The sequence below is a fragment of the Culicoides brevitarsis genome, chromosome 2 (genome assembly GCF_036172545.1).
Source record: "Culicoides brevitarsis isolate CSIRO-B50_1 chromosome 2, AGI_CSIRO_Cbre_v1, whole genome shotgun sequence".
NCBI classification, from domain to species: domain Eukaryota; kingdom Metazoa; phylum Arthropoda; class Insecta; order Diptera; family Ceratopogonidae; genus Culicoides; species Culicoides brevitarsis.
In genome coordinates, this window is record NC_087086.1 from 2,846,380 (window position 1) to 2,871,770 (window position 25,391).

At 32.2% G+C, this 25,391-nt stretch overlaps 7 protein-coding genes across 8 annotated transcripts; 2 read left to right on the forward strand and 5 right to left on the reverse strand.

Annotated features, from left to right (window-relative positions):
- The first annotated feature begins 31 nt into the window (after positions 1–31).
- LOC134832056 (large ribosomal subunit protein uL4m) lies at positions 32–1,783 on the forward strand. The gene is made up of 2 exons (XM_063845946.1): positions 32–723; positions 1,515–1,783. The coding sequence occupies exons 1-2, from the start codon at positions 92–94 to the stop codon at positions 1,729–1,731; spliced, it is 849 nt and encodes a 282-aa protein (XP_063702016.1). The 5' UTR covers positions 32–91; the 3' UTR covers positions 1,732–1,783.
- LOC134832055 (U3 small nucleolar RNA-associated protein 4 homolog) lies at positions 1,771–4,318 on the reverse strand. The gene is made up of 3 exons (XM_063845945.1): positions 4,134–4,318; positions 2,268–4,077; positions 1,771–1,931 (listed from the first exon to the last, which is right to left on the reverse strand). Exons 1-3 carry the CDS (start codon positions 4,250–4,252, stop codon positions 1,812–1,814), a joined length of 2,049 nt encoding a protein of 682 aa, XP_063702015.1. The 5' UTR covers positions 4,253–4,318; the 3' UTR covers positions 1,771–1,811.
- A 71-nt stretch (positions 4,319–4,389) lies between these two features.
- Positions 4,390–25,280, forward strand: LOC134830659 (uncharacterized). 2 transcript variants are annotated; one of them, XM_063844211.1, is made up of 8 exons: positions 4,390–4,547; positions 6,517–7,063; positions 8,003–8,984; positions 16,114–16,569; positions 16,631–17,004; positions 23,430–23,664; positions 24,047–24,188; positions 24,251–25,280. In XM_063844211.1, exons 2-8 carry the CDS (start codon positions 6,596–6,598, stop codon positions 24,639–24,641), a joined length of 3,048 nt encoding a protein of 1,015 aa, XP_063700281.1. In that variant the 5' UTR covers positions 4,390–4,547; positions 6,517–6,595; the 3' UTR covers positions 24,642–25,280. The 2 variants fall into 2 exon arrangements, with proteins under 2 accessions (XP_063700281.1, XP_063700280.1); XM_063844210.1 differs by lacking the exon at positions 4,390–4,547 and having other exon boundaries at positions 6,142–7,063.
- On the reverse strand, positions 9,597–12,100 carry LOC134830660 (uncharacterized). Its single transcript, XM_063844212.1, has 3 exons — positions 11,748–12,100; positions 11,028–11,078; positions 9,597–10,967 (listed from the first exon to the last, which is right to left on the reverse strand). The coding sequence occupies exons 1-3, from the start codon at positions 12,098–12,100 to the stop codon at positions 9,812–9,814; spliced, it is 1,560 nt and encodes a 519-aa protein (XP_063700282.1). The 3' UTR covers positions 9,597–9,811.
- LOC134832184 (myogenesis-regulating glycosidase-like) lies at positions 17,023–19,097 on the reverse strand. The gene is made up of 3 exons (XM_063846127.1): positions 18,935–19,097; positions 17,284–18,876; positions 17,023–17,221 (listed from the first exon to the last, which is right to left on the reverse strand). Exons 1-3 carry the CDS (start codon positions 19,095–19,097, stop codon positions 17,025–17,027), a joined length of 1,953 nt encoding a protein of 650 aa, XP_063702197.1. The 3' UTR covers positions 17,023–17,024.
- Positions 19,294–21,441, reverse strand: LOC134830562 (myogenesis-regulating glycosidase-like). Its single transcript, XM_063844086.1, has 3 exons — positions 21,249–21,441; positions 19,600–21,189; positions 19,294–19,535 (listed from the first exon to the last, which is right to left on the reverse strand). Exons 1-3 carry the CDS (start codon positions 21,358–21,360, stop codon positions 19,330–19,332), a joined length of 1,908 nt encoding a protein of 635 aa, XP_063700156.1. The 5' UTR covers positions 21,361–21,441; the 3' UTR covers positions 19,294–19,329.
- Positions 21,552–23,317, reverse strand: LOC134832189 (gustatory receptor for sugar taste 64a-like). The gene is made up of 5 exons (XM_063846136.1): positions 23,143–23,317; positions 22,523–23,076; positions 22,181–22,461; positions 21,873–22,128; positions 21,552–21,647 (listed from the first exon to the last, which is right to left on the reverse strand). The coding sequence occupies exons 1-5, from the start codon at positions 23,315–23,317 to the stop codon at positions 21,552–21,554; spliced, it is 1,362 nt and encodes a 453-aa protein (XP_063702206.1).
- Positions 25,281–25,391: the final 111 nt, after the last annotated feature.

Below are 25,391 nucleotides of genomic sequence, written 5' to 3' on the forward strand. Positions count from 1 at the left end.
CCGAGTTTGACGTTTATTTGACAGTTCGAGTTCAGATGTAAACAAGTCTCGTACGAATTTTTCATTCTAAAGTCATTTTTTCACACAAAAAATGTTAAATCTCGTACGACAATTCTCCCGAGCTCTCGTGATCTCGTCCCGAGAATGTTCGTCGCTTGCAGGTTCACGCGGGCAAAATACGCTTCATGCCGAAAATCAAGCGTTAATGGCAAAAGTCGCCGCCAGCACATGTCTTCGTGCTCCGCGACAAATCTGGGTTGAAAATATCGACACGCCGGAACAGAAAAACCTCGAACTGATTGAAGTGCATCCCGATGTTTATGCGACGATGCCTCGCGTCGACTTGATTCATGAAAATATTACGTGGCAGCGGAAATATCGATATGTGAGTTTTGCTCATACCAAAACACGGAATGAAGTTCGGGGCGGCGGAAGGAAACCTTTTCCGCAAAAGGGACGAGGATGTGCGCGACATGGATCGATTCGGAGTCCCTTGTTTAAAGGAGGCGGCGTTGCACATGGACCTCGTTCGCCGACAACGCACTTTTATATGCTGGATTGGTTCTCGAGAGTGCAGGGATTGACATCGACGTTGAGTGTGAAATTAGCGCAGGATGACTTGCATGTCATTACGGATCTCGATATTCCGACAGATGATCCGAAATATTTGGTTGATTTGATGGAAAAGAGAAATTGGGGACCTTCTTGCTTGTTTGTTGATGAGTAAGTTGAGATTTTCTTGAAAATTTGAGAAATTTTATCAAAAATGAGAAATTTTAAGTTTTTCGAAGAAGAGCTAACTTTTCAGTTTTTTAATTTTTAATGAAATTTTAAAAAATTTTTGAATCAAAAGGTCAAAATTTAATTATTTTTTCATAAAAAATTAAAACTAACTTGAAAAATTACTCAAAAAAGTCAAATTTTTGATTCTTGTGATAAGAGCTAACTTTTTAGTTTTTTAATTTTTAATGAAATTTTAAAAAATTTTTGAATCAAAAGGTCAAAATTTAATTATTTTTTCATAAAAAATTAAAACTGACTTGAAAAATTACTCAAAAAGGTTAAATTTCAATTTTATGATGAGAGCTAACTTTTCAGTTTTTTTTTATTTTTAATGAAATTTTAAACATTTTTCTGATTAAAAGCTCGAATTTTAATCAATTTTTAGAAAAAAATTAAAACTGACTTGAAAAATTACTCAAAAAGGGTTAAATTTGGATTCTTATCATGAGAGCTAACTTTTCAGTTATTTTAATTTCAAAGCAATATTTTTGAATTTTAGTTTAAAATTTAATTGAAAATTATGTAAAAAAATAAAAGCTAACTAAAAATTTTTACGAAAAAACTAAAAATTTTAGTTTTACGAAAAAGAGCTAACTCTTCAAATTTTTTTTAAAAACTGAAAATTTTAAAATTTTTTGTAAAAAATTGAATCAATTGAATGATAAAATTTCTCAAATTTTTAAAAATTTAAAAATCCTAAAAAAAAATTTTTTTTTCTCATATTTTTTTAGTCTCGACATCATACCCGAAAACATCGCTTTAGCCATGGAAGAGCTCGGGCACGTGAATTTCATGCCAGTTTACGGCTTGAACGTTTATTCGATGATCAAACACGACACTTTAGTTCTTACCAAATCCGCTGCCATGAAAATTCAGCAAAAATTATTGGAAGCGTTGAACAGAAATGACGGAATTAATGCCATGAAAAAGTTTGCATTGAATCAGTAAAAAGTGAAAATAAGAGTTAGATCAATAAAAAATTTAGAATTAAAGAAAAAATGTTTATTTGGAGCGATGAAAGGCGGATTTTAGGATATTCCGAACTTCTTTTGTTTGAGCGCCGGAGGAAGTTGCTCGACGAGTTGTAAAGTGTTGATATGAACAGCAATGAGTTCCTTTTCTTGAAGCCATTCCAGATGGATTAGATGCTGAAATTAAATGAAATTTCATTATTTTATGAGAATTTGGTTGAAAATTTATCAAAAAATTATTTTTTAAAAGTATTTTATGATCAAAAGGAAAATTTTTAAAGAAAAATTTTTATCATTAATTTAAAAATTTTTGAAATAGCAATTTTAAAAAATTTCAATGACAATTTAGGAAGAAAATTTTTAAAAAATTGTTTAAAAAATTGACTTTTGGAGCTCAAATTGTCAATTTTTGTCATTTTAAGAAAATTTTCTCACAGAAAAAGATTAACTTTCGTCAAGAAAATTTTCAAAAATGATCAAAAATTAAATTTTTTTAAGAAAATTTTTACTCACTTCATACTCTTTGACTGTCTTAACAACAGTTTTTCCTTCAGGATCTCTCCTTTCACTCCCTTTCTTGTTCTTTTTCAACCGAATTATCGAATTATTTTGCTCCTCGTCTTCTTCTTCCTCCTCCGTCATCATTCTCAAAACGTTAATTCCCAATTCCGTGTGCAGCAACACAACATCAGCTCGTCTCGGATCAAAAGTCACTCCCTTAATGGCATGTTTCGTATTGCCGCAATCCACAAAACTGCTAAAAACGAAAGACATCTCTTTGAAATTGTACTCGAAGACTTTTTGATCGGCAAACGCAACGACAATTGACTTGCATTGCGGTCTGAAACCCATTGCTGTTGGAGCATGACTGTGTTTCGGCAACGAAAGAAGCTTTTGCCACTTTTTCTGATAGTGATACAGTACAACGTCATTGCCCGACGACATCACAGCAAGAAATTTTCCGCAACTTGAGACCTCCAGCTGTCGAATTACGCCGCTCAGATGTCCCGAAGTGTCAATTGTCGTCGTATGTTGCCACGAATCGACTCCCAAAGTGAAAATTTGAATGGATTTGTTGCTGTTTGAGGCGAAAATTACGTCACTTGCTCCGTTAAAGGCGATTTTTTGTGCTCCGAGCATCTCTTCGGGGACATCAACGATACGCAAATCTGGTATTTGGTCTTCAGCAGCGACAAAATTGAAGATTTTTGTGAGTTCAGGAGTCGTATAGACAATCCACGAACCATTTGGAGACAATTTCGCGTCGATTATGTGTTTTCCGTGTTTACTTTTGAGCTCGAGAAGTTTTTTAGGTTGATTTTTCAATGAAATATCATGTCTTCCGGGTTCGTCTCTTGCTTCTGTCGTTCCCAATCGCCAAATTTCAAGGTAATTTTGGTATTTCAAGAGGATTGTTCGCTGTTCCTGACTAATTGTAGCTGAAGGAGATGCCAAAAATGGTCCATATTTGTTGACAATTTTGGGCGGATAAGATGAAATTGTTAAAAATCCATCTTGTCCTCCCGAAAAAAGCTTTTTGTTGTGCCAAACTAACGCATGTACATCGTGATTGTGTATTAAACGACCCTTTCCACGCACCCATTGTCGTGTTTCTTCGCCCTCTTTTCGGATTGTGATCTCCGAATATGACTTAATATCGGGATCAATGCCCGAACAAAAGACATTTTCCATGTCTTCTGTCGCTGTTATCGCTAAAATGTCGACTTTTGATGCCACAAGTGAGGAAATTTGCACTCCGAGTCTTCCATCCCAAACCGTTAATCGTCCTGTAGAGTCTCCCGAAATAATTTTCAAGTCTTTAACGAACGTCACACACCAAACAATCGCTTCTTTTTTCGTTTCGAGACGAGGAACGCTCATTTTGTGCAACACATGACCCGTTTGAACATCCCAAACTCGTAAATTATCGACACTTCCTGTTGCCAAAAGCTTTCCCGTTGGATCAAAAGTCACACAAACGACTCTTCCTTCTTGTTTATCCATGATTTTTTGATATAAAACGCCATTTTCCTCGGAAACTGAAAAAATATTCAAATATCCTTCTTCTGTGCCGACGCAAATTAAGTCTTCATTTGGACTAACGTCGATGCAAGACGCAGCACTGCCCGTTACTCGCATAATTTTATGAATTTCGCCCGAATTCAGGTCCCATTGAAGCATTTGTCCGTCATTGTCGACACTGAAGAGTTGCCCTTGAGCCCATGCAAGACCTTCAATAATGAAATTTCCTTTTGGATACAAAGTTTGAAGCAAAATTGGGGCTTCTGAAGCAATATTCCATACTTCGATCGTTCTATCAGACCTAAAAATTAAAATTTTTGTTAAAAAACTTCCCTTGTGTGAAGTAAAAATTCTTACCTCGCAACCGCTAAAAGCCCCTTTCGATCACTTTTCATGTGCAAAATTGCTCGCGGCGTAAAATTATAGAATTCAACATTGTGCAAATCCACAAAAGGCTCGTTGTCGTGCGCTTTCATCCTTTAAAACTCCTTAAAATCCTCGAAAATCGCTAAAATCCTAAATTTCACGTGTGCTTTTGTTTACGAATTCTTACAAAACGTCATTTGGCTGTCAAAAAAAATCCGAATTAGCAAGAAATAAATCGCCAGTTGTTTACGACCGAGCAATTTTCGCGAAAAACATTCAAAAAATGTCGATTTTAGTGATAAATCGCGTGATTTCTTAAACGTTCCAAGTGCTAAACGAACCTTAAACATTCCCAAAAGTGAATTAAATTGAAATCTGAGTGAATTATGGCGGATTATTGATCATGTAAAGCAAAAGCGTAACTTCCCTTTTGGATATTGATTGTTTATTGTGCATGAAAATCTCTTCTTTTTCCTTCCAACTCGAGAAATTGTCCATCCAAGGGCTTTTTCAGCTACTTCACGACGTTCTCCTGCATGTCATCTGTTGAAAAAGCTCCTGAAATCAAAGAAATTTGTAAAAATTTAAGTTATGAGTTCAGAAATTCATGAAATCATGAAATTAATTCAGTAAACAAAAGTGAAAGTCTTGAACAATTGAAGCGAATTGTGTGCAAAGTACCACGAAATGATGGAAAATTCGTAATTTTTTTACATAACAAACAACAAAACAACGCAAAACACTTGTAACGATACAGTGCGAACGACGACGACGTACAATGTAAATACTTAGCGTCGAGGAGATAATTCGCCCTTGAAAATAGTTTTTCAAAAGAAAATCCATAATATCAAGGAGATTAGTGCGAGTGAATGTGCAACATGCATCGTGACTCTTGCTACTTTATAGGCTTGTTCCGGCGACGACAAACGTTTTTGTGGCATTTTTCGGGCTTTGTGTGTGTTTGTTATTGAGTCAAAGGTATAGATAACCAGCTGGGAAGGTCTATTCTACAAAGTTTTTGTAGAGATTTGTTTGGAAAATTTTAGTTTGAGCGCTTTTTTCGACACAGATTTTAATTTTGTTTTGAGAAAATTTAACAATTTTCAGTTTTTTGTCTTAAAATCAAAGAGCTGAAAAGTTAGCTATTATAATTTTTTCGTAAATTTTAAATATTTTGAGTCAGATTTCATTTTTAATTGAATTTCATAAGAAATTGTTCAAAAAATTTCAATTTAAAAACATAAAATTTGTTAAAAAATGAAAAACTGAAAAGTTAGCTCTCAAATTATTCACGAAATTTTAAATATTTTGAGTCAGATTTAATTTTTAATTGAATTTCATAAGAAATTGTTCAAAAATTTTCAGTTTAAAAACATAAAATTCGTTAAAAAATGAAAAACTGAAAAGTTAGCTCTTTTTTCATTTTATCAAATTTTTAGATTTTTGAATAATTTTTCAAGTCAGTTTTATATCAAACGACATTTCATGATAGAATTTCAAAATATTTTCCAAAAATTTTTTAGATTTCGTTTGAAATTCAAAAAACTGAAAAGTTAGCTCTTCTTCGTAAGATTAAAAAAATAATAATTTTAATTAGTTTTTGTTCAGTTTTTCTTTTTAAAAATAATTTTATCAAAATTCATAAAAAATTTAATTTTTTTTTTCGAAAATATAATTTTTTTTCGAAAATATATATTTTTTTTTAATTTCAAAAGTTCGTCTTTGATTCAAAAAATTAAAATTAACATTTGCATGTCAAAAAATTGATGAAATCTTGATTCAATTTAAATCTAACCTTCCATTAATTGAATTCAAATTAAATTGAACAAACGTAATGAGTAATGATGCATAAAAATTATTACAATAAGTCGCTCCTTTTTTCATTGAATTGTCAAATTTAGCACAATTCGACAATAATTTTGACAATTTTCTAACAAAACTGATGAAAAATCTTAAAAAATATTAAATTTTTTGAAAAAAATCTTCAGACAGACAAAAACTTGAACTTTAAATTACAATTTTTGTCTTCTCAAGAACAAATTACATTGCAAGTGCGATCAATTTCGTGCATGAATGTCGAGGTAAAGTAGGCAGGAACGCGTTTTCAGTACTTTTATGACTTTTGTTTCGATTTCTTTGTCGTTTCGAGTCATTTTCAAGTGTTTCCATGTAATTCGAATTGCGTTTGAAACACAATTGCGCCTTCCTAATAACGTTCTCATACGTACTTGCCACAAAAAATTCACTCATTTATTATTTTTATTACAAGCGAAACCTCAGTAGTAGTGTCGTCGTCAGTAAATAAACAATAACAACCGAAAAAAATGAGTCACTCTGCAAATAAAGAATAATTTTTTTCGTGTTTTTTAATCAGTTTGTCATCATATATGTGTACTTACGTCGTCGCGGTAAACAAAGCCTTGAACACTAATTGACCTCAGGAATTCCTCAGAATGAGTTGGAAGAAGGAATTTGCCGTGTGCTCCGACAGTTGCAACATCAAACTAATTCACGGGACATCGCATTCGCCCGAAGCCAAAACCTCGACGCCGCTCTTCAAAGGCATGATGGTGCAAATTTACGAGCGCCTGCCAAACAAAAAGTGCAGTATTAAAGTTTGCGATTTCCATAACGAGAACTTTGTGTGGGAGAATAACTTGTTTTTGTGCAATTTGAGTAATTTGCTTGTCGTGTCGCCCGAGTTGTGGCCCTTTTTGATCGCAATTACGGATCCGCACGCGCGTCTCGAGCATGCCAAAGACCCCGAATGGGTGCAATTCATCACGAAATCCAACCTGGATCACATTGTGCAAGTGTCGGGGCAAGTTTTTACGAAAGATTTCGCATATACGTGCATTATACGGTTCATAGGTCTCGTGCCCGAAATTGGACCTGGATATCATTTTGGTTTGGAGATTTTGGTAAATAGCAAAAAAAATGCTTAAAATGAGTGAAACACACACAAAAAATCATGTAGAAATCGGATCGCACCAACAGAAAAACTGTATCTGGCTAAAAAAAAAATAATTAGTGATGGAAATCTGTATTTGCTAAAAAAACTCACCTTTTCATTTAGTTTCATGCACACTTTTTTATTACTAATCCCTAATTTTTTTTTTTTGTAAAATTTTTTATCTTTAAATATTTGAAAAATTTTTACAAAAATGTCATATTTTTCAAAGGTTATTTTTTTTTAATTTAAATCTAAAATTAATTTTAAATTAAAAAAGTTAGCTCTTTTCATATGGAAGAAAATTTTAATTTTTTGAATAATTTTTAAGTCAGTTTTCATTTTCAACAAAAAATTTTATGAAATTCGATCATTTTTAAAATTTTTGCCTGAAAAATTTTCAGATTTTGTACAAAAATTAAAAAGCTGAAAAGTTAGCTCTTTTTATATGGAAGAAAATTTTAATTTTTTGAATACTTTTTAAGTCAGTTTTCATTTTCAACAAAAAATTTTATGAAATTCGATCATTTTTAAAATTTTTGCCCAGATTTTTCACAAAAATTAAAAAAATTTTCAGAATACTTTTTAAGTCAGTTTTCATTTTAAACAAAAAATTTTATAAAATTCGATCTTCGATTTTGTACAAAAAACTGAAAAGTTAGGTCATCCCGTGATTTTGGGTTTTGTGAAAATTTTTTTTAAATCAGTTTTTATTTTAACAATTTTTTAAATTTTTATTTTTTAGTTTTTGAAGAATTTTTTTTAAATTTCAATATTAAAGCTTTTAGATTTGACAAAAAATTAAAGAGCTAAAAAATTTCGAAAAATTAAAAAATTGACATTTTTGTAAAATTTTTCAATTTTTTTTTTAATTCAAAAATTAATTTTATATTTAATTTTTTAATTTCAGACTTTGGATAATGGCTTTTCACCGCAAGCTGATACTTTAGACTTTTTATCGCGTTACGTGTCGTGCGACGAAAATCTCGCACTCATCGTTCCCGCCAACCAAGTTCGCCCTCTACCCAAAGATCGTCAAGGTCACGTGACAGATAATATCTTGAAACGCGGCGTCAACGGATTAACTTGCGGCGCCTACGAAATCGTCAAATCGCTCGACAGACACATCACGTCAAAACTCTCGTCGAAGAAGCAACATGAAAAGCCGCAACAACCGACGAGCAGTTTCTACATCATACCCGAAGTAAATATCGTGAAGGCAAACAGCAGCGAAGAATTGCATCATTTAGTGAATATGGATCCTGCCGCATCATCTGGCGGCGTGCCAAAAAGTGTGGGCGTCAAAAAATCCGTTTCCATCTCCAAATCCACGCCAAATCTCGACAAACAAGATTCCGGTTCGAGCAGTACGGGAAGCAGCGTCGGCTACAAAAGCGTTCATTTTGCCAATCAACTCACGGATAACGACGAATATCTGCGATATGTCGAGAATCACGAGAGAAATTTGGAGCAACGGAAGAAAAAATCTTCGAAAACGACAAAAGCAAGTACAATCCTCAGTTTGGAAGATCGTGACCTGATAATTATCGATAAGGCTGACATCAAGGAGGCGTCAAAGGCGAGCGGCGATGTGATAATTGTTGATCCGCCGCCAACTTTGACGAGTTCGACGGAGAAATTGAACCAAAGTGAGATGGATTTGAAGGATATTTTGGGGGAAAATTGGCCAAATGCAGCGGGAGATCTCGCCCCGTTGCTGAATAATGACAAAAAAGCAAAAATTATCAGCGGAGGAGCATCGAGCTCGAGTAGTTCGACGGCAAGCAGTAGTTATTTGAGGGAGAGAAACAAATCGGCGAACCCCATTTCGCATCTCATATCGTCAACGAAAGTCAAAAAGGAACAATTGGAAGTTAATGGACATAAAAGAAGTGAGTAAAATATTTTTTTAATAAATTCTTACCTAAAAAAATTAAATTTTGAACGATAGAACATAAAAAATTTTAAAAATTGAAAAAAAAAAAATTTTAAATTAAAAAAAAAAAATTCTTTAATTTTTTTTTCTTTTAAATTTAATTTTTTTATTTTTTTACGAAAAAAATTTAAATTTTTTTCTTAATTTTTTTTTCTTTAAAATTTTTATTTTAGTTTGAATTAAAAAATTTAAGATTTTAGTAAAATTTTTGACAGCCTAAAATTTATTAAATTTAGAAAAAAAATATTTTTTTTTAAATATTATGTAAAAAATTCAAGAAATTAATAAATTTTTTTAATTAATTTTTATGATAAATTTTTAAAAATTTATTTTTTTTTCAATTTTTTTAAATTAAAAAAAAATAAAATAAAGAAAAACTTCATTTTTGCTCAGCGAGGTAGTAAGAAAAAAAACTTTATTCAAAATTTCAAACTTAAATCGCTCGTTAATTATTGCAAAACTTAAAAAATAATTAAAATTACTCAAAAAAGCGTATAAAAAGTCCTTCTTCGTACGAAGGATCGACAATAAATTAACCAAAATCAGTTCAGGTTCAAATATTGTTACAAATTATCCTAACTTAAGACTTAACGTAACGTAACTTAACACGACTTAACACTTAAAAATTCGTTTTTCGTTGGGACTTTCGTCTTGGAATGGTCTCAAAAGTGACTATCCAAGCGCAGTCTTCTTTCGATTTCGTAAAAAAAATAAAATTCAGTCTCATTTTTGAAAAATTCCAAAAATTTATCACATTCAGGTCCTTAAACTTTCTTCGGATGTTCATTCCATCCCGACTTTTCGCCATGGCGTGATATCCAGATCCAAATTTCTCGTTTTAATGTAAAGTTTGAAAGCCTCAATTTCGCTTTCTTTCACCGAGGTCCATCCTTCGAGCTCTTTCAAGTACTTCAAATTGGGGCAGTTGTTGGCAAGTTTGTAAGCTGTTGTGATCGTGACTTCATCCGAGTGAACAATTCGCATTTCTTCCAAATATTGGAGCGGATTGCAGCCCAAAATGTTGCTGAAAAGCTGATCGCAGGTCGGAGATTGAGTTCCCAAGGAGATATATTTGATCCTGTAAGCGTCTCTTAAGAGAAATTCCAAATGTTTTCGGGAGCCCTGAGCAGCAAACGTCAATCGTTCGAGATTCATGAAGGGCGGAATCGTTGGTTTTCGAATGTAGACCGAAGTTGAGTCCAAAAGTTGACAATTGTAGAGCGAAAGGATCTTCAAGTCGGGACAATATTGCGAAATGTACGTCAAAGCGTTCAAATCGATCTCATCCACGTGCTCCAAATGCAAATGTGTCAAATTACAACCTTTAATTTTCAAAATATCTCGAATTCTGTCGCCGAAAAAGTCGCACGAGAGCAATTTCAACGTCGTCAAGTTGTTCAAACCGACCAAAAGTGTCAAATCTACCAACAATTTGTTGTGAAAAATTGAAACTGTGTCAATTTCGGGACATTTTTCGCACAAAAGTTGCAAATGTTTCGACGTTGCATACGTTGTCAAGAACTTCCGAAGCTTAAATCTCGTTTTTTGTGGATTCAATTGATCCATATACTCCAACAAACGCCCAATATCGTCATATTTTCCCAAATCCGCAAGGTGCTCAGAGTACAAGAGGAGATACGAGTAACCTTCCATCGTGACAGACGTTCTGTGAAGTTGCACAGATTGAAGATGTTTGAATCGCAATAATCGATCCACGCTGAGATCCGTGATAAGTTTCGAATTTGAGACGTCAATGTGAGAAATTAAAGGCGCCGTCATCGCGAGCATATCTAAGATGTTGTCGGTGCAATCGTAAGCGAGAGTCACAGAACGTAAATTTGTCATCGTGTTCAAGCCATTCAGGTAAAAATGTTCGACATCTTCTGTTTTCCAACCGCCCGACATTGATCCCATGTCGAGAACGACGAGACCTGAGCAACTAAAAAAAAAAATTTTCATTAAAATTTGCTTAAAAAATTAAATTTTATGAGAAATTTACCGATTTAAGTTGATGTAGAAAGGTTGTCGGATGGTTTTGGGCATCTTGTCACTGCAAAAAAAATAAATTTCAAATTATTGAATTTTCAAAAAATAAATTTTGAACTTAAAATTAAGTTCATTTAAAATATTTAAAAATAAAAAATATTTTAAAAAAATTTTTTGAAAAAAATATAATTAATTATTAATTAAAAAATTTTAATATTTTAATAAAAAAAAATTTTTACAAAATCTTTTTTTAAAAAATTTAATTTTTAATTATTATTTAAATTTTTTGTTGAAAATAATATTTAAAAAATTCTGAAAAAAAATTTTTTTAAGAAAAAAATGAGATAAAAAATGATTTAATTAATAAAATTTTAAAAAGTTATTCGGACATTATTTTAAAGTTTTGAAATATTTTTTAAGAAAAAAATTAAATTAAAAATTATTATTTTTTGAAAATTTTTTAAAAAAATGAATTATTTTAAAAAATTCTGAAAAAAAAATTTTAAGAAAAAAATGAGATAAAAAAAATATTATTTTTTGAAAATTAAAAAAAAAATAATGAATTAATTTTTTTAAATGAAAATTTTCAAAAAAATTTTCATGACAAAAAAGAAATCTATATAATTTCAAATAATATTTAAAAAATTAAAAATTTACGAATTTTTGAATTTACGAAAAATTTTAAAAAATTTTAATTAAAAAAAATTAAAGAAAAAAAAAAATAAAAACTCACAATCTTAAAACCCTCAAATGACGTGACATGACAACCTCTGCAAGTTGCACCGCAATTCTCGTTCTTGTGAGAAATTTCGTTGGATTGGATCGTGCATCGATGTTTTTCTTAATTTCCTTAACCATTTGTTCAATCTCCTCAAAAACTAATGTCTTCAATTTATCAAAAAGGTAACACGGGACATTCATGTCAAACAGCAAATTCAACATGTCGATGTAAACCGGAAGCTGCGTCTCGATCGTGAGCGACTCATTGAGCACTTCGACAATTTGTTGCCCAACCACGCGCAAATATTTGACGCATCCTTTCAACGCCAAGTCCTCCAAGGTTGCCGGTTGACACAACTTTGGCATTTTTATCGCCGCGGGATTCAGCTTGACTGATTTTTTTCTTTGTACCAAAAAAAATATAGTTTTCCTGAAAAAAAAAAGAAAATTTATCGTTAAAAGGTGCTTGACCAAAAAATTAATTCGTCGCCGATTCTTTGTGTTGACTTTTTTTTATCGTAAATCTGTGTGGATTCTTAGAAAAAAAGTCGTTAGCGGTAATTTTGTGTCATGCAACATGAAAAAACCAAACGAGACACGCCGTCTCGGAATAATAAACAGTGCCAACAGCTGATTCCCTTGAAAATTAGTCGTTAGAGAGCAAAAGGTCGTGTGTCACGTGAAACGGAGGTTGAGAAAACCATCAAGAAATATTGTTTTTGTTACTTTTTGGACCAAAACAATTGAGTTTTTATTAATAACCGCGCGGAATAATAAGGAAAAACAAGCAGTTAAGGTCTAAAAATAGCACGAAACAACATGAATGAACTCATTTACGCTACAAAAGTACAAAAATAATATAATTTTTTTGTTTATTGTTTGACCGACCTTGATACAATGCACTCTTCGCCATCGTCTCCAATGGAAATGAGGCAAAAATCGTTAAATTTCGATATTTTTGACAATAAAATTAATCGAAATTGGATTAAAATGATCAAAAATTAACATCTGCAAATGCCACAAATGATAGACGATCCCATCCAACACTTAATTCATCAGAAAATTGCATGTTTTGGCACTTATCACATGTTAATGGAGTGCAAAGTGTTACAAAATGACGTAAAATTCACACGAAAACGGAGTGTGGGAGGACTTTTCTCCATCACATATTTCATCAAGTGTCACAATTTCACGACATTTTGCTTTCTTTGCTTTGATAACATCGCAACTACGACGAAAAACTACTTTGGACGATCCCATTTTGATATTTGGATGGTGCATGGGAACGTTTGTGAGTTCATCAACAAGAAATTTCGTGGAAAAAGTTAAAATTTGTCAAGTTGGAAAATAATTTTTAAAAGAAAATTCGAAATTTTTAATTTTTTTTTATTCAAATTTTTTTTTAAAAATGATTTTTTTAAAAATATTTTATTAAAAAAATTGAAAATTTTAATAAATACTAACTTTTGAGTTAAATATCTATTCAGCTTATCAATTTATCAACCGTTTCGTTATCGATTCGCCAACTACTGACCCAAATTCGACACGAAATCGATTTATTTTTAATCTAAAATTCTTGTCAAAGGTCAGTTTCGTAATAAAATTTTTAAATCACAAAACAACGATAGCGCCAACTCTGAGGAGCTGTCTGGTTATTTTAAAAAAAATTAATTAAAAAATTATTGTTTATCAATGTAATGCGATCAATAACCCCCGAAAAAAGTCTGTCGAAAATGAACTTGATTCGGCAAGTGTTCCATTAATCTTTGTATAAAGGAAAAACAATCTGCGTCTCGCTTTTCATTTTTTTTTTGTTTTCTTCATGAAATTTTTTTAAACAATATTGTAATTCTATATAGCTTCGAGTATTGTTCTACCGGCAATTTTTATTTTGCGATAAATTAAAATGAAAAATTTTATTATTTAAAGTAGGAAGAAAAATTTAAAAAAAAATCAATCATTAAAAAAACTTGAATTAGCTATAAAGCGATTTTCAAATTCTTATCGGTAATCGGTTAACCGATAAATAATTATTTTTTTTTTTAAATTTTTTAAATAAAATTTTAATTTTTTTTGTTTAAAAATTTTCAAAAAATATAAAAACGACACATTTTCACTTATTGCCTTTGTTTTTGGTAATTTTTGACAAATTCTTTTATTTTGCAATTTTTTTCGAAAAACAATTTTCTTGTCACAATTTATCATCGCACGCTTTCCATGATTCATTTTTTCCCTCAGTTTCTCGAGCAGTTGTTCGAACATCAATTGCGACTTTTTTCTCACAAAAAGTAGAAAACTAATGTTTTTGTTTAATATTAGACGTAAATTTGAATCCAAACAAAGACTTTAGAACGTAATTGCTTTGTGTGTGTTATTATTTTCTCATGTTTTTCAGTTAAGACCACACGATTCAAATAAAGAGATGCGCACATTTTTTGTTTATATTATTTCATTTTTTTTCGTTGTTTTTTTGTTTGATTCATACTATAATAAAACACATTATTTATTCATTTATTTTTGCATTTGCTTTTCCATTGTTTGGGTTTCGTGGAAATTTGTCACTTTTTTTCTTACCTTTAAGATTTTTTTTAAATGTTTTTAAAATTTATTTTTAAAAATTTCTTAAAAATATTTTTGTTTAAATTTTCTTTAAATAACTTTTGAATAAAAAAAGGACTAAAAGCTCAAATTTCTTTGACTTCCTTTTTCAAAAATTATTCCGTTTGTTTTTTAGTTTTTCGACCGATCAACGTCGCGTCTTAAAATCAACTGAAAAGTAATTCTTTGAATTTTACGCAGGGATTCATATTTTCACATGATCTGTTTTGATCCTTTGTGCTCGATCGTATTTTCTCTTTTCATCTCAGAGAAAATTTTAATAAAATTCTCAAGAAATGAGAAAATTTATTTTTATCGAACTTTCGCTCTCATTTTCTCTTTTGGTTCGAGATATTGTAAATCTATCAACACAAAACGTTAAGATATTTATCAAAAACTGAGAGATTTATTTCTCAGACTTCCTCTTCTCGTTTTTTTTGTTTTTTGTTCGAAAGTGTATTGAACTGAGATTCGCGTGCCGTCTCATATCATCATTATACTTGACGTTGCAAGGTCTCTTCTTCCGTTATTTTTTTCCACAGATTTTCGAGAAAGTAGATTCTAAACAAAGAATCTTTCTTTGTTTAGAATTTTCTTCTATTATAAATTCTTTAACGAAACTAAAATTACATAATTAAAGTCAAAATTTTAAAATATCACAAAAAAAGTTTTAAAAAAATAAAATTAAAAAAAAAATAAATATGAATTAGCAGAAAAGCGATTTTCAAATTTTTACGGTTCAATCGGTTAACCGTTAATTTTTAAAAATTTATAATTTTTTTTTTAATTTAAGATTTTTTTAAAATAATCTTAAAAAATTTTGATTTTAAAAAATAAATAAAAATTAAAATTACAAAAATTTAATTTTTTATAATTTTTTTTCTAAACTCAATGAATCAACTTCGACGTCGCTGTTCTTTTGTTTTCCCAAATTTTATCATAAATTAATTCTTATCACTCAAGATAAGACATTACGTTGCAATTGTATGCTCATTAGTCGTTAATTTTGCAAGTATATAGCTGAGCTGCCTTGATGATTCAAAAAACTTTTTACATCAAATCAGAGCTTGAGTCATTTATTTATTTATTTGATAATTTTAGTTGAAAAATCATTTTTGCAAGCGAAACATGGACGAATCATTCGTTATTGGCAAATTTCTGTTCGATGTCTCTCGAAAACTTGTCTTGAACGAGAAAACAGGAAAATTCGCCGGTTAGTAAATAAATAAAGAAACTCAAAATAAACAAATAATGAGAATTTTCTCGCATTTTCCGATCTCTCGTGTCTCTTACAAGAGTTCGTTGTTCGAGAGAAATTCGTGAGAAATAAATTTCCACATTTATTTTGAACATTTTTTACACATCTCTGTTCAAAAAGTGTCTTTTTTACAAGTTTTTACTTTAAATCTAAGTTTTTAATTATTAAATTATTGATTTTTAAATAAATTTCAAAATAATTTTCAAGTTTTTTATAAAATTAAGACAAAAAACGAAACATTTCATCATTTTCCGCCGATTTTTATCAATTAATTGACTCACACACAACGCCATATAGCGTAAAAATGTTCTATCAAGACCAAAATAGATCGACAGAGTTCGAATATGATCAAATCCCATTAACAGTGTTAGAACATTTCGATTGGCCCGCATTGTCAGACACGAATGGCGATGCCAACTACGATTATTTTGATGAAAATATCGCTTCTTACTCGAATGTTGCTCGTAAATTTTAATTTTTTTTCATGAAATTTCTAATTTTCAACTTTTTTCTTGTTTTTCAGGCAACAGCACACATCTTGAACATCTCATACCGGCACCTGTTGTCACAAATGACACAGAACCTTTCATCCCGACGCCCTTGAATGAGATTCCCGGCACGAGTTTGGGCGTTGGATCGATGGTAGAAGTGTCAACGGACATCAGTGAGAACCTTTACGGCGTCATTCGATGGATCGGAAGCACGCAAAATGGAAATAACAATCGAATTATCGTCGGAGTCGAACTGGAAGAGGAACAAAATGATCGCCCATTGCTCCTAACTGACGGAATTTACAACGGAATTCGACTTTTTCGATGTCCCCCGAATCGTGCGTTGTTCGTGCATCCCTCGCAGTGCAGCAAAGATCGAAGATTTGTCGAAGAAGCGAAAAGTTCGCGTTCCAGCCAAATTCTCGATGGCAAAAAAATGTTCGGGCAAGTTGATTGTCCAATCGTAGAGGGTTCTGTGCCTCCTTTGAGTAAGAAATTTTTAATATTTTTAAGAAATTTTGTGATTTTTAATAAAAAATTCCTTTTTAGAAATCATCAAACCCGAAGATCTCGACGCCGTTTGCGGTAAATTCAAGGGCATCCAAGGACATCACAATTCGTGTTACCTCGACGCGACACTTTTCTCAATGTTTACCTTTACCTCAGTATTTGACTCGCTCCTGTTTCGCCCAAAAGAGCCGGAAGACAATAACAACTACGAGGAAATCCAAAAAGTGCTTCGGGAGGAAATTGTGAATCCTCTGCGGAAAAGTATGTTTGTGCGAGCGGATCGTGTATTGAAATTCCGACATCTGCTGGATAAAAGTAGTTCGGTAACGGGACTTACGACGGAAGAAAAAGACCCGGAGGAGTTTTTGAATTGCCTTTTATCACAAATTATGAGAGCGGATCCATTTTTGAAGGTAAGTTTTAATGGAAATTTTTATTTTTCAGCTTTTTCGTGCAAAATGAAGTACGGAATTGTTCCTAATTGGGCTTTGTAATCCAAAATCCATTGATTTCCTTCGTAAATGACGTCATTAGCATCTTTCCAAACACCGTTTGGGAGGAAAATATCACGTTTTGTTGCTTTTTTCTTCAAAATTGGAGCTACAAGGATCTCTTCGCCAACCAAAAATTCTAAAAAAAAATTTTTTTCTGACATAAAATCGCTCAAAAATTTAAAAAATAATGAAAATTACCATCTCCAATGCCATGAGCGACAGTATTTTGAGGATCAATCCACCAAATTGGAGCATTTACGGGACTTCCATCTTCCACAGCTCGTTTCATGGCTTTCATCAACACAGGCATGACAACTTTTTCCCTTAATTCAAGTAAATTTCTTGTAATTTCGACAGTTTCTTCGTCAAAATCCCATGGAACGTACGAAAATTGAACGACAGGCATGAAAATGTTCGCTTCCAACCATCGAACGAACAATTCTTTCGTCGGAGGTTTTCCATAATAACCATTTCCTCCGATCATATCTGGCAGAACAAACGGATATCCGTTCATATTAAAGACCAAAAGTGTCGTTACAAGCGATGGAAGTCCATTATTTGTCAATCGAAAGTTGGAATCTTTATCCGCCATCCTTACGTAATGAGGCAAATTTTGTGTTCCCCATGCCGTACGAACTTCCAAAGCTCTTCCGAATTGCGACATTTCACGAACAAAGCGTCTCGTGATGATGCCCGGATGTAAATTTGGCTCTCCATGAAGCACAGGATTAACAGGAGGCCAACTTGATTCGCCTGCATCGAACTTAAAACTCAACAAATTATTTTCAGACTTCAATTTATGCAAACGAGAGACAAAAAAATCAATCGCAGAAGCCTTTGTGAAGTCAATATATGAAGATTTTCCTTCTTCGCTATTCCACCAAGTCGTGTTCGGATGTCCTTCGTGATCAAAAACGACAAATTTACGGGAAATTGCTTCTTCGTACCATGGATTGCAGTTTTTGTTGATGAATGGATGAACCCAAAGCGTTGTTCGGAAGCCTTTTGATGCTAAACGAGCAACTAAACCTTTCATATCGGGGAATTTCGTTCGATTTATCGTCAACGATCCATAACATTCCTCCCAATCGTCGTCAATTTCGAGCTGAGAATTGTTAAATCCATGAAAAATTATTTCATCAGCAAATTTTTCGACCAAAGTCTCGTTGATATCTCTCTTATAACGAGCCCAAGTCGACCAAATCGGATAACGCGCCATTTTTTCATCAGGAATTCCTTCGGGTTTCATCAAATGTTGCTCAATTGCCTTCATATGAGCATCTCTAACATCATTTCCGACACCCAAAAAGTACGAAAATTGAAATCTGGATAAATTTTCATCAACGTTGTACGGTAATTCTTGTTTTGCAATTAGACATAACTCCTTTTTTGGCTTTTGTTCGATGAAAAGAGGCGTTTCGAAGCTCACATAAAGATAAGATCCATTCGAATTAAGCCAATAACGTTCAGCGATCGACATGAAATCCTCGTTTTTCGGCACGTAAGAGTAATTTTTGAACTTTTGACGCTCAATTGGCCAATATTGTTGATGACTTTGCTCGGGACCTCCGTAAAAATTTGCATTTTCGAGCGAAATACAGTCACGAGCTTCATTGTTTTTCAAAATTTCACGGAAAATTTGGAATTCAATGAACTCTTCGGTGTCAGTTGTAATCGAAAATGTTATTTTTTTATCGTTGCTGATCAAAACGAAGCCATTTGGAGTCAGTTGTTGGGTAACAGACTCATCAAAATCTACGGAAACTTCAATTTTTTGCACTATTTTGTTATCTGAGGAACAAATTTTTGGTTTTTATTGGATATTTTGGAAGAAAATTTCGAAATTTACCTCTGAAAGCCTTTAACAAGAGGCTCGTCGATGGATATTGATACGTTATTTCAAGAAATTTTGTCTCATTATGCCTCGAAGATAGTTGAAAATGATATTTTTCGTATCCAAAAGTAAATTTTCCCAAAAATACGAGAAATAGGAGATGAAAAATGTACTTCATGATGACTTACTTTGATTTAATTTCGATTTTTATGAGTTGTATCAATATATTTTTGAGAGATATAATGATATCAAGGCAGATAATCAACAGATAATCGATCGTTCAGTGACGTATTTTCAACATTTTGGCAAATTTTAATGATGAAACTCCAAAATTTCACATTCAAAAGCCAAACTTGGGTCAAATTTGGATTGCCTGTAAGAATTTTCACAAATTTTTATTCAAATTAACTTCATTTCAACTCATTTTCAGCAATATTTTGTAAGATAAAGTACGGAATTGTCCCCAACGGAGCTTCAAAGTTACGAATCCATTGACTACCTTCATGAATTTTGCCATTTCCATCCTTCCAATGTCCTTTTGGGAGATAAATATCACGAGAAACGACATTTTGAAGCAAAATCGGAGCAACAAGAATTTCTTCTCCAACCAAAAATTCTGAAAAAAAATAATTTTTTTGACTTGAATTCGTTCAAAAATCAGAAAAAATTGAAAAAATTACCGTTTCCAACATCATGAGTTGCTGTATCTTCAGGATCAATATACCAAATCGGAGCATTTACGGGACTTCCATCTTCCACAGCTCGTTTCATCGCTTTCATCAGCACAGGCATGACGACATTTTCCCTTAATTCAAGTAATTTTTTGGCAATTTCAACAGTTTCTTCATCGTAATCCCATGGAACATACGAAAATTGCATCGCTGGCATGAAAATATTTGCTTCCAACCATCGGATGAAGAGCTCTTTCGAAGGTTTTCCATTGTATCCGTTGCCTCCAATCATGTCGGGAAGAACAAACGGATATCCGTTCAAGTTAAAAGTTAACAATGTTGTCACGAGCGACGGCAATCCATTCTGTTCCAAGTCAAAATTTGAATTTTTATCCATCATTCGTACAAAATGTGGCAAATTTTGCGTCCCCCATCCTGTACGGATCTCCAAAGCAGCTCCAAATTGCGACATTTCGCGACAAAAGTTTCGTGTCATGATCCCAGGATGCAATTTTCGATCTCCTTCTAACACGGGATTAGCAGGAGGCCATGAAGATTCGCCTGAATCGAACTTGAAACTCTCAAATCCGTTCTCAGACTTCAATTTATGCAAACGAGAGACAAACCATTCAATTGCTGAGGGCTTTGTGAAGTCAATATAAGATGATTCGCCGTTCCCGCTATTCCACCAAGTCGTGTTCGGATGTCCTTCGTGATCAAAAACGACATATTTCTTTGAAATTGCTTCGACGTACCATTTATTGCTGTTTTTGTTGATGAATGGATGAACCCAAAGCGTTGTTCGGAAGCCTTTTGATGCTAAACGAGCAACTAAACCTTTCATATCGGGGAATTTCTTTCGATTTATCGTCAAAGATCCATAACATTCCTCCCAATCGTCGTCAATTTCGAGCTGAGAATTCTTAAATCCATGAGAAATTATTTCATCAGCGAATTTTTCGACTTTTTCTTCATCGATATCCTTCTTATAACGAGCCCAAGTCGACCAAATCGGATAATGAGCCATTCTTTCGTCAGGAATTCCTTCGGGTTTCTTCAAATGTTGCTCAATTGCCTTCATATGAGCTTCTTTCAAGTTCTTTCCGACACCCAAAAAGTATCGAGACTCGAAAAATTCGTCTTTTCCATCGATGTTATATGGTAATTCTTGTTTCGCAACGAGATGTAACTCCCAATAAGGATGCTGCTCGATGAAAAGAGGCGTTTCGAAGCTCACATAAACATAAGAACCTTTTGAATTAAGCCAATAACGTTCACAAATCGCCATAAAATCATCACTTTTTGGGATGTAACTGTAATTTGTGAACTTCTGACCCTCAATTGGATAATATTGTTGATGAATTTGCTCAGGCCCGCCATACCAATGAGATCCAGAGAGCTTAACGACATCTTTTCCCGTCGTTTTTTGCTTTAATTTTCGATGAACTTCGAATTCAATGAACTCAGGAACATCCAACGTGATGGAAAAACTAATTTTCGATGGCCCGCTGTACAAATCAAAACCATTTTTCGTCATTTTTTGTTCAACATTCTCCCCAAAGTCGGCAAAAACTTGAATTTCTTGCACAATTTTGCCATCTGTGAAGTAAAAATCGATGTCATTGACCGACCTTCAATTAATTTCAATCAAAATTTACCTCTAAAAGCCTTTAACAAGGGTCCTTCTGATGGAAATTCGTAACTTATTTCCAAAAAATTGCCCGCAAAAGCCTTTGACTCTAACCTAAAGTTGTATTTCTCGTAACTCATGACTTGATTTCACACAAAAAGCGAGTAAAAATGTAAAATGTACTTCATAACACGACGATTATTTTTGTTTTGAAGTCTAAAGTGTCGTTCTGCGTGCCGATAAGTACGGAAAAATGTGCTGTACAAATATTGTAGTTGAGTCAGCTGTTTGTTCATACGCGACAAAAACAATTTTTTGCATGAAAAAATTTTTAGAGATCCGAAAATGAGCAATTTGGGGCTTCAGGAGGCAATCTTTTGAGTTGATTCATCAAAACTATCTCGTAAGTTGCGATAACGCCTGCCATCTAAAAGAAAAAAAAATTAAATTTTTCATTAAAATTATTTTAAAATAAAAAAATATTAAAAATTAAATAAATTGAATTAAATTAATTAAAATAATTAAATAATTAAAAATAATTATTAAATAATTATAATTATTAATTTAATAATTATTTTATATTTAATTTATTAATTTTTAATAATTTTTTAAAATAATTTTATTTTTTATTTTATTTTAAAATAATTTTTACCCCTAAAATCAACGGTTTTGTGAGGAAAAAGAACCCATGTCCCGATAAAATTGCAGGTTCAGCAGCGATTTGATCCAAAAAACGCTTTATTTCAATGTTGTACTTGTTTGCGGGAACGGATTTTATCGTTGGTAAGATGCGTCGAGATGTTTCATACACTGAAGCTCCCAAATAAAGAACCATAAATGTGCGTAAAATGAGATAAATTGTCGTTATCCAATGTTGCACGTGAAAAATTATGTCAGAACGTTCATCGCTTGAAGAAATTTTTAATTAAAATTTATTTTTAGTGCAATTTGAGGACTTACCCGATATGAAAAAGGAATGTACAGATGAAATACAAGTTGTTCGAACACGAGAGAAAGATGAAATTTGCCAAAAGTTTATCAGTTTTGCGTGTCAAGTCAACTAAAAGTCCATAATGAGTACGAAGTTCCCGCCAATCATCTTCTGTAAGATCAATTTTTTCATCAAAGGCATTCCGCAAACGTTTATTGAACTGTTGGAAACGCGTGATAAGCGCTATAGACACAACGGAGATCAAAATATCGCCTGAATTCCATGCCAAAGTGATGCTAAAGTTGGTCCACTGTTGAAAAAATTAAATTTTTTTTCATAAAAATTTGATTTTTACGGAAATTTTGACTTACCTCAAGCAATGGAATCAACCAATTACTGAATCCCGTCACTTGTATCACGTGATTTTTGTGTTTGAAGTACGACAGGGCGACGAGATTGACTCGAGCTGTTGCATTACAGTATACAATTGTCCTGTAACTCTTCAAAAACTCCCCCGTTATGAAGCAAGTGTGTTCAACAAATCCAATTCCGAGCGAAACGCATCCGATTCTTGTCAATAATTTCTCCAAATTATATTTCGGCATCGGATACGGTTCACTGAGGAAGACTTTTTCATGTTTCTTCCAATACAAAATGTAATCATGCCATTTTCGTGCCACCGCATGGAAAAGATACAACGACAATGTCGCACAAAAGTAAAAAACGACGCCTGTTGCTCGCAAAACGCCTCCGTGACTCATGAAAAAAGTTCTTGTGATGCAAATTGTCTCGAAAGTTGCGAAGGAGAGAAGAATCATCGAGAAAAAGAAGCGAAAAGAGAACTTTCGGTATGACAAACGACGCGGATCGTTGTTCATTATGCCAGAAACGGGATAAATTGACAGGAAACAGAGGAGTAAAAGGACTGAAAAGAGAAATTTTATAAATTTTTAATGAAAAAAAGTTTAAATTTTTAATGAAAAATACTCACACCAACGAATTGCTTTGTGAAAACTCACACATTTCTTCCGAATCTTCGATTTCTCATCAGATTTCTTCGTAAAATTCCAATCGATTGCTTCAATATTGATCGAAGGTGTTCGATTTCGCAAATTTTTCCTCTTAAATCTTCCGACAATCGTGAAAATTCGCATTAATTTCAACATTTTGCGACTTTTCCTCTTGAAATTTCTCTAAAAAAATGAATTCTCATTAATTTTTCATGTCGCGTGTCACACAAACTTTAATTAAAAAAAATATTTTTTTTATTTTTTTCAGTTGAGTTCAGGTTTAGACGCCTTCTACTATCAGTTGTTCGTGGAAAAGGATGAACGCCTTAGTCTGCCTTCGGTTCAGCAGCTTTTCGAACAGAGTTTTCTGCAATCTGACATCAAGCTGAAAGAAGTGCCGTCTTGTTTGATCATTCAAATGCCTCGTTTCGGGAAGAATTACAAAATGTATCCGCGGATTTTGCCGTCGCAAGTGTTGGATGTCACGGATATCATTGAAGATTGTGAGTTTTTATCTGAAATTTAAGAAAAAATTATTAAATTATTAAAATATTAAAATTATTAAAATATTAAAATTATTAAAATTATTAAAATTATTAAAATTATTAAAATTAAAATTAAAATTAATAAAATTATTAATTATTAAAATTATTAAAATTATTAAAATTATTAAAATTATTAAAATTATTAAAATTATTAAAATTATTAAAATTATTAAAATTATTAAAATTATTAAAATTATTAAAATTATTAAATTATTAAAATTATTAAAATTATTAAAATATTAAAATTATTAAAATTATTAAAATTATTAAAATTATTAAAATTAAAATTAAAATTAAATATGTAAATAATTTTTAATAATTTTTTTTTATGTAATTTTAGCTCCTCGACAATGCACGGTGTGCGGAAAGTTGGCAGAATACGAGTGTCGTGAGTGTTTTGGGATGTTGCAATGCGGTGTGGGCTTAGAAAGTACAGCTTTTTGCAAAAAGTGTCTTGAAACAGCGCATTCACATTCAAAAAGGTAAATTTTTTCAATTTTTTTTCATAATTTTCATCTAAAATTAAAAAAAAAAATTTTTTTAGAACAAATCACACTCCAAAACCCTTATCTGTGCCACACGATTTCAAAATAATGTCTGAACATTGTCCCGTTCCGCGACTTTTTATGGAGCTCTTCGCTGTCGTATGCATCGAAACGTCGCATTATGTCGCCTTCGTGAAAGCTGGCTTCGGACAAGATGCGCCATGGTGCTTTTTCGACTCGATGGCGGATCGCAAAGGCGAACAGAATGGCTACAATATCCCCGAAATGGTATCCGTACCTGATTTACCGCAATGGCTGTCGGAAGAAGGAGCTCGCACGTTGCACGAGTTAGCGCCCAGTGATAAAATGCTACCCGAGCACGCGAAACGCCTCATGTGCGACGCTTACATGTGCATGTACCAAAGCAGTGACATCATGATGTACAGATAAAGATGTGAAATCGAATTTAAAAAATTTACATGACACTTATCGAGTTTGACATGAATGGTTTCCCAGTTTCATCTACAAAAAAAAAAAGAAAAAAATATATTTAGTACCTTTTGACAAGGACTTTGATAATTTTCATAATTTTTTGTGACTATCATCTAAAACTAAAAATATTTACTAAACTCCTAAATTAGAACAGAAACAGGACACGAGTTAAATGTGCTTCTCTTTTTACCTTTTTGACGAAAAAAAAAACTTTTTAGAGTTAGACTGCTTTGCATCTATTTAGTGAGAAAAAAATCGTGTACCAAAATTTTTGCAACTCTTGAGAAAAAAAGAGTCCAAGAAAGCAATTTCAAATATATTTAATCGTATAATAAAAAGAAAAAATAGTGAATAGTGAAAAAACTGACTTATAAAATAAATATTAAATAACTTGAAAAGCTTATTGGTCATAAATTTGCTATTAATAGAAAAATATTTGGGAGTCGTCGTGATTTTTTTCACGAAATGACAAACTTAAAAGAAAAATAAAACTTAGAACTGACCTGATAATTAAAAAAAAAATATTGGATAACAAAAACTTTAATTAATGATAGAAGAGAAAAAATATGTTATATTAATAGTGATATTTAAGAGAAAATCTACTAAAAAAATACTTATAGATAAATAAATTATTATTGATTGACCAAAAAATAGAAAAAAAATATTTTTTTTTTTTTGATAAATTTCTATGAAGGCTTCATTCACTTT

Bases quoted from the DNA above. Each gene is read 5' to 3' on its own strand.
- LOC134832056 (XM_063845946.1), top strand. From the start codon at position 92: ATGTTAAATCTCGTACGACAATTCTCCCGAGCTCTCGTGATCTCGTCC. The intron at 724-1,514 runs GTAAGTTGAGAT...ATATTTTTTTAG, and splicing joins TCTTGCTTGTTTGTTGATGA to TCTCGACATCATACCCGAAA.
- LOC134832055 (XM_063845945.1), bottom strand. From the start codon at position 4,252: ATGAAAGCGCACGACAACGAGCCTTTTGTGGATTTGCACAATGTTGAA. The intron at 4,078-4,133 runs GTAAGAATTTTT...TTTAATTTTTAG, and splicing joins GGGCTTTTAGCGGTTGCGAG to GTCTGATAGAACGATCGAAG. The intron at 1,932-2,267 runs GTGAGTAAAAAT...ATTTAATTTCAG, and splicing joins AGACAGTCAAAGAGTATGAA to CATCTAATCCATCTGGAATG.
- LOC134830659 (XM_063844211.1), top strand. From the start codon at position 6,596: ATGAGTTGGAAGAAGGAATTTGCCGTGTGCTCCGACAGTTGCAACATC. The intron at 23,665-24,046 runs GTGAGTTTTTAT...ATGTAATTTTAG, and splicing joins CACGGATATCATTGAAGATT to CTCCTCGACAATGCACGGTG. The intron at 24,189-24,250 runs GTAAATTTTTTC...AAATTTTTTTAG, and splicing joins GCGCATTCACATTCAAAAAG to AACAAATCACACTCCAAAAC.
- LOC134830660 (XM_063844212.1), bottom strand. From the start codon at position 12,100: ATGCCAAAGTTGTGTCAACCGGCAACCTTGGAGGACTTGGCGTTGAAA. The intron at 11,079-11,747 runs GTGAGTTTTTAT...TTTTTTTTGCAG, and splicing joins CATTTGAGGGTTTTAAGATT to TGACAAGATGCCCAAAACCA. The intron at 10,968-11,027 runs GTAAATTTCTCA...TTTTTTTTTTAG, and splicing joins TTCTACATCAACTTAAATCG to TTGCTCAGGTCTCGTCGTTC.
- LOC134832184 (XM_063846127.1), bottom strand. From the start codon at position 19,097: ATGAAGTACATTTTTCATCTCCTATTTCTCGTATTTTTGGGAAAATTT. The intron at 18,877-18,934 runs GTAAATTTCGAA...TTTGTTCCTCAG, and splicing joins CTTGTTAAAGGCTTTCAGAG to ATAACAAAATAGTGCAAAAA. The intron at 17,222-17,283 runs GTAATTTTCATT...ATTTTTTTTTAG, and splicing joins CGCTCATGGCATTGGAGATG to AATTTTTGGTTGGCGAAGAG.
- LOC134830562 (XM_063844086.1), bottom strand. From the start codon at position 21,360: ATGAGTTACGAGAAATACAACTTTAGGTTAGAGTCAAAGGCTTTTGCG. The intron at 21,190-21,248 runs GTAAATTTTGAT...TTTACTTCACAG, and splicing joins CTTGTTAAAGGCTTTTAGAG to ATGGCAAAATTGTGCAAGAA. The intron at 19,536-19,599 runs GTAATTTTTTCA...ATTTTTTTTCAG, and splicing joins AACTCATGATGTTGGAAACG to AATTTTTGGTTGGAGAAGAA.
- LOC134832189 (XM_063846136.1), bottom strand. From the start codon at position 23,317: ATGTTGAAATTAATGCGAATTTTCACGATTGTCGGAAGATTTAAGAGG. The intron at 23,077-23,142 runs GTGAGTATTTTT...TTCTCTTTTCAG, and splicing joins TCACAAAGCAATTCGTTGGT to TCCTTTTACTCCTCTGTTTC. The intron at 21,648-21,872 runs GTAAAAATTATT...TTTTTCTTTTAG, and splicing joins CAAAACCGTTGATTTTAGGG to ATGGCAGGCGTTATCGCAAC.